The 13,951-nt window shown below is 49.0% G+C and overlaps 2 protein-coding genes across 2 annotated transcripts in view; one reads left to right on the top strand and one right to left on the bottom strand.

Annotated features, from left to right (window-relative positions):
- LOC142570588 (scoloptoxin SSD14-like) overlaps positions 1 to 1,085 on the bottom strand; it is a 118,596-nt gene extending 117,511 nt beyond the window's left edge. Inside the window, exon 1 of the mRNA XM_075678959.1 lies at positions 982 to 1,085. Within this exon, the coding sequence (XP_075535074.1) occupies positions 982 to 1,085 (104 nt within the window). The remainder of the gene's footprint in view (positions 1 to 981) is intronic.
- An 8,718-nt stretch (positions 1,086 to 9,803) lies between these two features.
- Positions 9,804 to 10,451, top strand: LOC142570587 (uncharacterized). The gene has a single exon (XM_075678958.1). It carries the CDS (start codon positions 9,804 to 9,806, stop codon positions 10,449 to 10,451), a length of 648 nt encoding a protein of 215 aa, XP_075535073.1.
- Positions 10,452 to 13,951: the final 3,500 nt, after the last annotated feature.

Below are 13,951 nucleotides of genomic sequence, written 5' to 3'. Positions count from 1 at the left end.
CTGTCCTGCATCGTGTACTGATCATCGCTACCAAGTTCATGCTCCTTTGAGGAAAACAAATCAGTTCTCTAATTCCTTCATTCCACTTTACGGCAAGAAATGGAACGGTAGAAACGCTTCCCTTCTTACAATATGAAACTTACTTGCCTTTTTTATATTCTTTAGGAGGAAATACTTTATTCAAGAACCATATTAATACCCTGAAATAAACCACCTGAAGAAGCAGCTCTATGAATTAACATTCGCACGTGGTTGTATTCCTTTTTATGTGTGCAGGGTGCTTTTTCTTATGGTTGTGATGCAGTCCTTGCTTTTCGTGTGTGCTAAACATTCTTTGCAGTTTCTGAGGCAACTCTGTGCCATACCTGTTAACACATGTGAATTTATACAATGCCTGCTCCTCTCTGCAACTTCATATTGTCTTTGAAATTTACGGAAATAAATGTAAATAAATAAACACATAAATAAATAAATCCGAGCACACCTAAGCACTTTTGATGAGTTGTGAAAGCGAAAGCATTAATGTCCTATTGAACACCGTTGAGTGACCTTTCTAGATATGAACTCTTCGCGGGCAAGCGAGTGCGTTGAGGCGCTTGGCGCGTTTTGATTTGGCCTTACCGAGGTGCAGTTCGAACGAGGGCGAGGGCTTGCGCGGACTGGGAACGCATGGGCAACGCAGGATAGAGTGAGAGCGAGGGTGCCATGGCGACGCGGCGATGCCCTCTCCCCTGACGCAATACCTGGCGCGCTATTGCTGCAGCAGGTGTTCCATTTTCCTCCCTCTTCGCTGTCGAAACATGCACGTAACGCGGCGTCGCAGCTAATGGGATTTTACCTGTCGTTTAATGGCTACAGACTACAGACGCCGGCCTTTTTTCCCAATGGGCCGTTTTGTGATTTCGCATTAATCAATAAATAATGGCAATTCACAGACACCGCACATCGAAGAGTAGTGAGGAGGGCCATCTGCGCTCTAACCTTGGAGGCGGAGGCAGACTAAGGGTCTCGTTCGAGGCCTTCTGTCCAGTCAATTCCTTCTTTTCACTGCTCTCCTTGGTCGGTGGTTCCTTTGGGTCATTCATGGCGGTCTAAGGCCCCTGAAATGGCGAGAAAACGAATTCACTCAAGCCCGAATATATGAATTTTGCTGTTTTCTAGCAAGGACTATAGCTTTTCTATATATTTAGCATAGTTATAAATCGTAGTGGCTAACTGACTCACTTATGTCGTTATGCAACGAAACTGCTTCTTGGCCTCTCTTCAGCCTATCGTCGTCGGTTTGGTTCTTGAATGGTTTTATCAGAGGCTTTACTTTGTGATTCGGTTGTGGTAATTTTAGCAACAAAGAGAAAATTCACACTTTCAGTGGAAGCGTGCAAGCCGTTAACATGCAACTTACATAAGTTTTTGAGAGAAACGCTACCTTATGGCCAACTCCAATTCCACGTATTCAAATATACGTAAAATACAGAAATGCTCTTATACAACAATTGCTGAACCGACTTTAATGCAATTTGTTGCATTCGAGAGATAGATCAGATTTCAGATTCAGATTCAGATTCAGATTTATTCGTTCCAAAAAAAAGAAGTAATTACATGAGAAATATACAGACGAGGGTCCCAAAGTGAAAGAACTGTAGATTTCCATTGACTTTACCCAGATGAATTGCAGTTTCAGCCGCAATGCTTTTTTTTATTTTAGAAGTCACCGAAAATCGTTGTTTAAGATCTGCATAATATTATATGGCTGTACGTGCCAGAACCACGACATGATTATGAAACACGTCGTAGTAGGGGACACCGGATTAATTTTGACCACCTGGGTTTTTTTATAACGTCGGTGTAAATCTAAGCAGACGAGCGTTTTTTTTTTTTTGCACTGCTGTGCTACGAAAAATGTCGCTATGGTAGTCAGCATCGAACCCATGACCTCGAGCTTAGTAGCCTCACGGCCATAACCGCTCAGCCGCTGCGCGTGGCAGCTAATTGGTGGGTTGAACATAGCACAAGCACAAACTGCACAAATCGGCAGCTGTGCACCAAATACATATATCGCAGTTTTGTTAACTGCGTCTGCTGGAGCATGTAAAGCGGTCAAGTTTTCTATTAAATTTACAGATAACGTGATTCTTTTGCAATGCCTACAAGGATTCTGCAAAAGCTCTACTTATAGACTAATGGTATGTTTCGGAGAGGAGAATAATACAGCAATTTTAAAGCGATAGCCTCAAGGGCCAGTCACGCAGAAAGCATGGCGTCGCCGGCGGTGGCCGTGCGCTGTCCGTGAGCGGAAATTTTCCGCCAATCACAGCGCGGCTCGCGCCCCGTGCTCCGCTCGGTTCCTTGCAGCACTACCAGATGGCTTTCGCCTCCGCGCATTGGCGGCAGCGGCAGCGCTGACCATGCGGGGGAAGAAAAAAGAATACTTTGTGTAGCGCAAAAAGACAGACACAAGAAAGACGACAGGACAAGGCGCTACTCTCAACTGACATCATTTTATTGCGTCACTCCTTTATAGACCGCTCAAACCAGAGGAACATGCGCAGTGAGCACCATGCGGTGGAGCCACCAACATCCGATCTCAAGAGCGCACTCATGCGACAGAATCTAAAGAACCAAATTCAGCGCTGCACAAGGTTAAGGAAGGCACACTAATGCACTGTGACCCCAATGACTGAATGAAAAATGCTTCCGATAACTCTCGGGCGGTGGTGTCACGGCTCTTCTTCAAAATCGTGGTATCACGAAACATGGGTTTGCACTTGCATGTTTTACAATGCTGAGCCAAATGCGAACCTGTGCCTGTTGGTATGGATCAGTCATGTTCTCTAAGGCGTTCGTTAACACAGCGGCCTGACTGCGCTGTCAATGTTCTGCAGCCGTATTTCTAAAACAAGTAAAAAAACCTGATTGTGAAAAGAACGACGTGAAGTTTGTAGATTGCAGCGTCGGTGTGGTTTATAAGATTACCTTGTCATGTGGCAAAGTGTATGTAGAGCAGTCAGGCCGCTGTGTTAAAGAGCGCCTTAGAGAACATGAGCGATCCATACCAACAGGCATAGGTTCGCATTTGGCTCAGCATTGTAAAACATGCAAGTGCAAACCCATGTTTCGTGATACCACGATTTTGAAGAAGAGCCGTGACACCACCGCCCGAGAGTTATCGGAAGCATTTTTCATTCAGTCATTGGGGTCACAGTGCACTAGTGTGCCTTCCTTAACCTTGCACAGCGCTGAATTTGGTTTTTTGGATTCTGTAGCATGAGTGCGCTCTTGGGATCGGATGTTGGTGGCTCCACCGCATGGTGCTCACTGCGCATGTTCCTCTGGTTTGAGTGGTCTATAAAGGAGTGACGCAATAAAATGACGTCAGCTGATAGTAGCGCCTTGTCCTGTCGTCTTTCTTGTGTCTGTCTTTTTGCGCTAAACAAAGTATTCATGGATTCGCACCAACTAGCCCGCCAACGCATTGTGCGGAAGAAAAAAGAACCAGGACGCTCGCCTTCGTGCACAGCTTTCGGTGTAAGCGTTTCCCAGTAAAGATTAATGTTGCATAAGTTACAGTTGCCTGGAAGCATGAGAACCAGGTAGGGGCCCTTTAGTGCTATTGTGTTATATTCTTAAAGACGAAGATTAAGCGTCTCCCCATTTTTGTTCACTTTAGATGTGTCATAGTTGCAACATATGGAATCGTGATAGCGTCTTTTATTGCTGAGTTACAAGGTTGTCGACTTCACCATTGACGTTTTCTTAAATTTCGCAATTTTTGAATTTTGTTGTAAAAAAAATATCGCCGCATTAGGAAAAAAAATGTGGTAAATAAAAAGCGCAAATAAAAACGTGCCACAAAACGAAAGGGTAGAAACGGGACAGGCACTGTGTCTTGTCTGTTTTTAATGCCAGAGCATTACACACTCTACTACGCGAAAATCTAACCTCGTCGGCGGTGTGTCCGAGCGACGGTAACAAAAGTATCCGACGGCGCAAGAGTAAAAAACGCGTCAAAAGTGCTCGGATAGACTTCGAATTTGTCAGCGAGGTTCCTGTGTAGAAAGTAAATTTATGGCTTGGGAAAGAAAGATTGTGACGTTGTGGTCTGCGTGGCAGTTGAACCTGGGCCTGCGGGACGAGCACGCTTCCCAGACGCCACGGCAACTCCACGGCTGCGGCTTATAAGGTTGTGCCTAGTGCTTGCGTCATTCCACGCGTCACGTAACTCCGTCTGGCTGACTAAAGGCGTGGCCTAGTGCACGCGTAATCGGGCACGTGGCGGCGCAGCCTATGGGGAAGTGGTGCGACGTCACGAGTGCGTAAAATTTGCGCGCTACTTCCCATACGTCACTTGCTCAATTCAGAAGATTTCACCAAACCTACTGTAATGCTTTCGCTTTCCCACACGTAAGCAGTCTTAAGTGTCCTTGCAGAATTTTTTTTTCGCACTCTTTAATTACGCCAAATATCCATCAACTAGGCCCTCGGAATGTCCTTGTGAACAAGTGATGGTAATAGTTACTAAATTTTATTATTATTGTTAATGCCATGAGCCACATTTAAATTTGTGCAATGAATTCAGAGAAAAACGCTTTCTGCGTTCCTGTATATTTAGACGGGAGCACGTGAGGTATACTAGTGCAGGCGGCGATGAGAAAATCTGCCGGGACGTTGTGCAGAACGGATGGATCAGTAATACTTTTACGACTGTACGAGGCAGTGTAATCTAGGCATAAATAACCGTTCCCTCAAAACGAAGGTAGCGATATCTTGCTGGAAAGGCTGCCAGAATGACACGAAGAAGCCGAAGTGAACGAGCAGAACGCGAGTAGCAGAGCCACGCTCAATCTGGCTGCCATTTTGCAGTAATTATGTCAGACGATTTTCGCTAGCAACATGCACGCTGCCGTTGTTTTCATTTTCTAAGAAATGTCCCAAACGGCGCAAGAAATAGAGTTACAGGGGACGGTGCTCGAGGTTAGACAAAGAAATCCTTGCCTCGGAAAAGCGCTGAGCTTCTGCCGGATTCTGGACGGGTTGCTGTTCTTGTTGTGGCCTCAAATCCTGGCTCATACCCTCTATTAGTTTGGACATATTGGAGGTGATGAAAATAAAGAGGAATTCCTGCTGAACCAATCTCATGGTGAATGTAGACTTAATGCAATCGCATTAAGAGCAATCAAGCAACGTAGCGGCACACCGCATTGCCTCGGCCGAAACACATGTATGAGGCGTGTACGGCAGCCGGACTTTTCTATAGATCTTCCCTATGCCCTATGGACACGCTGCGCCATCTAGCAATGGCTCAGTGAAGTCCGCCAGTGGCACGTGTCTGCATATTGACGCTTTTCGCGGAGCAGTTTGTTCTAGAGAAACAAGATGACGCTTTCGGCGACGCACCGCACGTCGCCTCGGGGAGAGCGCACGAATACGAAACCATTAGCACTTCTATCTTTCTTCTGTGCGATTAGCTGTTGGAAATGCAAATGAGTTTTCGCTGACGCACTGTGCTCCAATCATGCCCGATCCAATCATGTGGATGGAAGACGTGTGACGTAGTTGGCTGCAAAAATAGTGACTGGCATAATAGGGAATGCGATGAATCTGAGTAACCAAGTTCACGGACTGTTGCTGCGATGGTCCGTACGTGTTACCGGCAGTTCGAGATGTACGACTTTCTTCGAGTATACAGAAATTTGCTCATCCGTTAGCGTTGTATCGCTAACGGTAAAAAAAAAGTGCTTCAGCCCCGGAACGTCGGCAAGAGTGAGTACAGCTCGTTAAACAACAACAAAAGAAGCAGTGCTGCTTCCGGTCATTGTATGTTTCGCGCGCAGTATCTGCGCACATCTATACCAAAACTTGCATAGAATGTTACACTCACTCTATCACTACCGTGAATGGGCTCACATTTAAATATATGCACACCATTTACATACAATAAATGACGGGTTACCCCGATAACGCACGAACGGTCGAAGCTGAATGTTTCGTGACCCTCCACAAGGGTAAGTGAGGTATTAGTGATAGTACATCTTTGCTACGAGATATTTCTATATACAAAACAGCTACGTTTCAAGCCTTGCGCGCAGCAAGAACAAATATATCGGAACTGGGCACACCCGCGAGCGATTAGGCAGAAATAACCAGATGGTGAACGCACCAATGGACTTTACTGAGTAAGAAACGTTCCAAGCCGCTGATTCAAAATATTTGCCAAACAAAGAACTAAGAGCAATACGCTCTAATCCTGATTCTATTCATAAACGAAAAGTCTGGATAGCCTGGAATACATCATTAGCCTCGCGTTTAAAACAAGCACCGTATAAGCTGCTCGCGCCGTTTGGACACAGCTTAGTCAGTTTCTGAAGCGCTTTTGCATGTGTTCTCTGAAGCTGTGGCCAAAGCTCCAGCCAGTCACGGTCTATGATATATATCTCCCGAAACAGAGTTTTGCTAAGCCGCATCGGCGTCGTACACAGCCATTGTAAACGCGGAGGCAACGGAGGCAGTTGAGGCAAACAATGGACGCATCACCACGTGATCAAACATGGCAGCGGCAATTGGATCGCTGCCAAAGGGTTCAATATATTAGGACTATATTGACTGAATGTATAGGACGCAGGTTCGATTCCGCCAGCACCCGATAAATTTTAATGGATTTCTCTTTGTGCGTTCAAGGATGGCACATAACCAATGGTACATACCAAGTCACCAACTTGAGGTGAAAGGGACTCAGTGAAGAGTGGCACATAGCCATTGTCATATAGTCATTGACGGAAGTAGGTCCAATGGCTGGTTTCGAACGTGGTCCCCTCAGCACAGCAGGCCGACGCTCTACCCTTTAGACCATAGACGAACCAATGACCCATGCTTGCGGGAAAACGGTTAGAACACAGACACAAACAAAATCAAAGTATATGAAGTATCCCAAAAATGCTAACCACATTTTAAATGGGAAAGCAAAACAACGATCGCGATACGGAATTTTCTGTACAATATAATTTTTATGGGACATGCGATATAATTTCGCATAAAGGCCTGCACCTACATTTGGGCCGCACTTGCAACTTGGCAGCCGATAATTTGGAAAAACCAATTCCAACTGAGAAGTAATCGCCTTTGCGGCGCTGGTGCCACTCGCGTGCATCGACGAATTTTCGCGCGCAGCATACGCCTGAGCTCCATCACGCCTCTACGGCCCGACACCGCAACTCCATGCTTATATCTGGCATACAGAGCTTTCTCTCCATCCGCCTGGCCATTCGGAGTCGCCTTCCTTGCAACCGGAGTGAACGTTCGCTCCTGCGCGATGTGCGCCCGTCGACTGCCCAGTTCTTGCACTGTGTGTGTTTTCTGCACTCTGAAAATTCCTGCACTGGATGGCTTGCTATCATAGGGGCCCCAGCCTTTTGTTTAGCTCTGCAGGCTGTCTAGAGTGCCATGCTGGTGCTAAGGTTATTATTATTATTATTATTATTATTATTATTATTATTATTATTATTATTATTATTATTATCGTTTGATTGGTCGGTTCAGAGAACCCGGCGGGACCTCCCGATGCTTGCGTCGGCGGTTACGCAAATTTGACGTCAGGAGATTGGAATAAAAACACATTGGAATAGTTTTACGTTATACGGCCCAATGTCGATGAATAGGAAGGCCTCCCGATGCGGTGTTGATGCTTCAAAACAAGCTTGAAAATTAAAGTAAGCGCTCCATGGCCAATATTCGACAGAAACAAGAATCGGGAGGAGACAAGCTACGAATTAGGTAAATTTTAGTTGTTCTAGATGGGAGGGGGGGTTCCTTGTGAGTGCTACACGTGTTTAAATTCTTTTGCTCGCCGCTTTTGTTGCAATTTAGTGTTAATTGTTCATCTGGGCATGAAGTTCGCCCAATAAAGTGTTAAATTTCTAAGTCTCAGTTTTCACCCAGCATTCTTCCTGATCACTACTACGTGACAATATTTGAAATACAGATCTTTCCGTGATACTTTGAGCGCCTAATTCTGACATAGTTGGCTGTGCTGCAATGAGCTACCAAAAATGAAACCTTGCGACACCTTTTGATATGAGATGGCACGGTCGTGCAGGTGTTTGCAAAGCGATCTTGTAGACAGACGACGACGCGAGCGCATGCGCTGATGTCGATATTTTGTGCACTATTGTTACTTCAAAGTTAAAAAATATGGCTGTGGCTTAGCTAAGGTTAAGCCCAGGATACGAAGCATACTAGCCTTTATTTTAGTTGTTGAACCACTGTTTAGCCTGGTGAACTGCTCTTGCTTGGCTATATTTGGGTCGGCTAGACGAAGAAACAACTCATGCGTTACTCTGCTTCGCCTTCAAGAGTGGAACGCGACAGCGTTCCCGTCGACCCGCCAAGGGGTGTAAGACAATGGGCTACGGCGCAGCGACTACGCGCCCCGCATTGGACGCGGTGAGCGTCGAGCAACGCAGCGTTCGGCGCGGCAACGAAATGTGCGCCTGAGCAAGCGACGCACGTCTGAGCCTTAGAAACAGCTCGTTTCTAAGGCAACACCGCATTCACTAGAGGCGCTTTTGTACCGCTTTAAAGCATCGTACTCGTGGCTCAGTGGTAGCGTCTCCGTCTCACACTCCGGAGACCCTGGTTCGATTCCCACCCAGCCCATCTTGCAAGAGTTGAGCCAAAGCCACCTAGAAACAAGCGCAGCAGCTTATATACCGCCGCGACGGCGCGAGTTGGAGCCCCGTTTCTCCTCTGTCGTGACGTCATGGTGTCACGTGGTCAGCCTTGACGGCGACACCGCCGCGCCTGAGGAGCTGGGTTGAGCTCTAGTAATATGCTTCGCATAAAAGAAACTGTTGCGGCTGGCGCACATTCATTAAAGAAGCGCATTTTACAACGAAGCTCTATATGTCTGGCCGATTCGTCTGTCGGTCCGCCCGTCTGTCGGTCTCCTGTACGCCGAAAACTCCTCCGGCGCAACCCCAGGCGCATGGACGAAAAAATAGAAATAGAACGAGAGGCGCACGATTAACCGACATAGCGCAAGCCCTGTTTACTGCGATACATGACGTCATGCCAGCTCGAAATTTCCAGTGACAAGCCTGGCTTGATGAAAGTGGTGACGCCAAAATCAATGTTGCCTACTCGGGAGCATTAGAGCGGCAAGTTGGGCTAGTTGGTGGAAGTTCGTCTTGTAGTACAAGGGTTATTGCGCTACCCATTAGACTCTATGGCAGTCGGGTTAGGTGACATACGTCACGGATCGGAGTGAAAGGGTCTTCTGTTATCTAGGTGGTGTTGGATTAGCCGCGCCACTATTGAAGTCGTCGTGTATTGAAACCCTCTCCTGTGACACGCTGGGCGAGGGGGCTGAGGCGAGGGAGAGGGGCCGTTGTTCTCCGACGGTTAATACAGTGCTTCGTTGTCCTCACCCACCGCTCCGTACAGAGTGCAGACAACCGCGGCTGCTTCGGCGTTGGCCGCACGAATCGCGGACTACTTTACTTTTCCAGTTCGACACAACTAAGAGCGCGGCTGTGAGCCCCGCTTTCGCTTATGTCTTTATTTTTTTTGCCGCCTCCTCCTTTCCTTTCTCATCTTTTTCTCCCCACACCCCTTTCCCCGTGCACTGCTTTTGAGGTGTCCAAGTCTTGCGGGGAGGTCCTGCCGCTGCCGCCTGCGTCGCTCCTTCAATCCCGGCGCAGAGTCAGTGCCGCGTGTATAGCGCGGTCTCGTCAACACGCGCGGAGCTGGCGGCCATCGACTTGGCGACCGAGCTGATCTACGGGAGGCGCATCCCTGCGGCGGCCATCCTGATGGACTCCCGCGCAGCGCTGCACATGCTGGCCAGGGCAGACCAGGGACCCCCGCTGATCCAGCGCCTCCTACGAAAGATGCGCGGCGTTTGCGAGCAGGGGTGCGACCTCGTTCTGCAGTGGGTGCCGTCCCACATTGGCGTACACGGGAACGAGGAAGCGGACCGGCTCGCGAAGGCCGCCCACACGGCGCCTGTACCTCGGTCACTCGTCGTGACGCCTTTCGACGTCGCTCGTCACACCGTGGCCGGCATGTTGCGTGCGCGACACCCGGACGCCCGCGTCGCCAGTGGCAACCCGCCGAGACTCCTGCCGCAAAAGGGTCTTCATCGACGAGCCCGGGCGCTGCTGCTTCGTCTCCGCATCGGCTGCTACCTCACTGCAGAGAGGACGCATCGCCTGCAAGGTACGGGGAGTCCTTTTTGCCTCAAGTGCGCCGATGTGGAGGACTTAGAACATGTTCTCTTGCGGTGCCCGGCGTACGCGGCACAGCGTGACGCGCTCACGAGAGCTTACCGCCGCCTCGGCCTGCCGTGCGACAACACCGAGGCGCTTCTCTTCCCGGCGGCCCATTCATCGGTCATCGGGCGCGCCTTCGCGGCGCTGCTCGAATACTTGGACGGCGCCGACCTCTACGAGCGGCTGTAGCCGCCGCGCCTTCCTTGACGTGCCTTACCGCTCGGCTATCTCTCTCTATGCACTATCTTCTCCACTACTCTTTTTATCCCTTACCCCTTACCTGTACAGCGCTGTGGAGGTGCCCTCGCAAGAGCGGCAGTAACGGCGCTGTACTTATCTCTTCCATTCTCTCTAAAATCACTTCACACAATTGCGGACGCCATAGTAGACGCTTTGGCGGACGCCGTAGGGACGCGTCGCCGGCGTTCCCATGTTTTGAAAGCTATCTGCGACGTGGCTAAGGTGCGCACACGCGCAGTCCTAATCCTCAAAGCGATATGCGATGTTTGCAGAGTGCGCGTAGAGCCGGTAGCTTCGTGCTTTCGCGCTGTGCTTTCGACGCTTCGTTCGCGCTGCAGCGAGAGATGTATGAAGGTCAATTCGCTTGCTGCTGCCGCAATTCCTCACTCCCGCATTTTGACAGCGAGTTTCCGCGCTGATCGAGCGAGATGTGTTCATGTTTACCTGTGCGCACGTGACACCGTGCTGGTTAATTTAGAACACATTCACCTACCCACATTTGGGTAGATACCATAAAATAAACCCAACCTTGTACACTAACTCTTGCCCGTGGTGCGGGTCATGGCCTTCATTGCCTCACGTAACATGGGAGTGCGCCAAAAGACCTCATGCCATTAATTCACCTTTGGTACTCACCTTGCTAAGGGAGCCCTGGGAGGCCATCCTCGCTCTTGCGGACCTCGAGGCACAGAAGGGCCTCCTGGACCAAGCTGGGCGGCTCGCGATGGCCACTGGAGTCTTGGAATAGGAATTAACCCACCCTGCACCGCTCCCTTCCGCCATTTCTTTTTTTCTTCCCATCAATAAATGTTTATTCCTCCTCCTCCACCCCAATATTGCACATGAAGTATTACCATGGTTGCGCACTGTCGTATGTCGAAAATTTTCTTGCTGCATTTCCATTTTATTTATTATTAACATTAATGTTATTATTATTATTATTATGAAAAACTCGCAGTGCCGCTCGAGAAGGCGAAGCACCGATTGTTATTGGAAATTAGAAGACAGCTGTACGAAGTAAGAATAGCAGTTTTATCGGCCATAAAAACTTGTAAACGTTCGCTTACTAACTACATTAACAATGATACAATGTGTAAGCGTGACTCAACGAGGACGTAGAAAGAAAGACACACAGACACAGTGCTGTCTTTGTGTGTCTGTTTGTTTCACGTCTTCGTTCAGTCGCGTCCAGCGACTCGTCGCCATCCCCACCGATGAGGGCCTCATTAACTTGAACAAGGTAGCACACCGCTCTGCGCGAGAATTGACCCGCCGCGCAGAATCGGAGACCGCCTCTTCGAGTTCGGAACTCCTGGTTCAAAACACGCCAGAACGCCTGGTCAGGTACAATGACATCACCAAGTACTACCAGCTAGGCAGGCGATTGCTGCCCCCACCTCACCCCATGCTGAAACGTCGCCAGGCAGTCATCTGGCGACAATTGCAAACACCAACATTCCCCAGTCCGGTGCGATTGCAGCACATTTTCCCCGCGCAATACCCGACTGCTCTTTGCAAATTATGTCAGAAAACTAGAGCGACGCTGTCACACATGTTGTGGGAGTGTCGGGTTACATCAGCTACAATGGCAGTAGCTCCGGAGGCTCTTGCGTCGAAGTGGGCCGCCGCTCTGCGCAGCTCCAACCTCAAGACACAAGAGTGGGCTGTCCAGCAAGCCCGAGAGGCGGCGACGAGGCAAGGCCTCGAAGTCCCCTCATGAGAGACCTGAGCCCGGATCGTCAAATTTGCCGGATTCAAAATAAAGTAGTTTCCATCCATCCATCCATAGGCATTCTACCGTGAATTCAAACCAATTAGCCCGTCAATGTGTTCTAAATTAACCAGCATGGTGTCACGTGCGCACAGGTAAACATGAACACATCTCGCTCGATCAGCGCGAAAATTCGCTGTCAAAATGCTGGAGTGAGGAATAGCGGGAGCAGCAAGCGAATTGACCTTCATGCATGTCTGCGTTCTTCTATGTTTCTGCGCCTCCTCTACATTGAGTAGTTTGTGTGGTGGGGCGTACTGTTGCCGGGCTCTTCGCTGGTGCTCCAGTATATCGCGGACCAGTAGGCGATCGTCTTTTTCATCGTTGTGGGTATCTCCAGCTCGGTTAGTAAAGCCTCGAGCTAGAGTGTGTGCCTGTTCGTTTCCCGAGATACCCTCTTGGCCAGTTCGCCATAAAATTACATGATCTTCTTTTAAAGGGACACTAAAGGTTACTGTTAAGTGAACGTGCACTGTTGAAGTACCATCCCAGAAGCCTCGAAACGCTTGTTTCATGCCAAGGAGAGACTTATTTTAAGAGAAAATGCGTTCTGAAGCGTCCGCGTACCTCTAGCGCAGTTCAAATCGCCCGCCCTCTGATCGAGGAGTACTGACATCATGGTCTCATAGTGACGTTGCGCCCTCGGTGAGTAAAACGGCGTCCGCAGACGGCGCTACGGCTTTTCTGCGCAAAACGCAAACGCGCAGCCAGAAACAGAGCCAAGACAAAGCCGACAGCAGAGCGAAAGCGGGAGTATGGTGGCTAGCGGAAGGAGAAACGCGCGAAAATAAGCTGGTACTTTATTCTATGACGCAAACTTCGACGCTCGTCGCAATGGACCCTGACAACGACAGATTGGCTCGCGATGCTGGGCTCAACTTCAGCGATTTGAGCACTGACGAGCGCGACCTGCTGCTGAGGGCTCGCGCTGCCGGCGTCGTTGCGTACTGCGACGGCGGCCTCGACACCGGCTCTCCGGAGCGAGAAAGCAACGAGGGCTTCCCACGACATCACAAGGACGTGGTATTCTCGCTGCTTGTTCGAAATGAAAGTTTCGCGAGCCAGCAGAACGCGCGCAGCACGACGCGATAACGAAACTACTGAAACTCGAAAGCGTGCGCGGCGAAGAGTCGAGCGCGCAGAGTCGAGCGAAAGCGAAACCTTTCGACTACCCATACTACTGAAGGGTAACGTCAAAATATTATTTTTTCTTAGAATCGAATAGGCGTAGACAAGTAGCATTTTCTTCCGTGTTATGATCGAATGAAATGATATTTTTAATACGAGTAGTTGAGTATTAGTAACAAAATTATGAGGAGTGCTTTCGTCATCGGGCTAGTACCGGAATGTCGCTGGGGGGTCTCAAATCGTATCATGCATTTACCTCAATTTCTCAGTTACTAAAGCTCTCTTCGCGATTAGATTGACGCCTTAGACGTTCTAGAACACTGCTCTACCACTTTAACTTGACTTTCTGGTAACCTTTAGTGTCCCTTTAATGTGTCGCCTATGATCTTAAGGGCGACTTGTGGTATGTTGCCTGCATGCCCCTTGTGAGTCGGACATTATTAAAGCTAAACTGTCTTGCTTTTCCTTGTATGCGTTAGCGAGAGCAATCGCCGCTGCTTCCGCTGTAGCAGTGCACCTAGTACGTATCGAGGCTGATGTGTGAAGCGTT

The sequence above is a fragment of the Dermacentor variabilis genome, chromosome 2, assembly GCF_050947875.1.
Source record: "Dermacentor variabilis isolate Ectoservices chromosome 2, ASM5094787v1, whole genome shotgun sequence".
NCBI lineage: Eukaryota > Metazoa > Arthropoda > Arachnida > Ixodida > Ixodidae > Dermacentor > Dermacentor variabilis.
The sequence above is the reverse complement of the archived record's forward strand: the minus strand, read 5'-3'. Positions and strand labels throughout refer to the sequence as shown.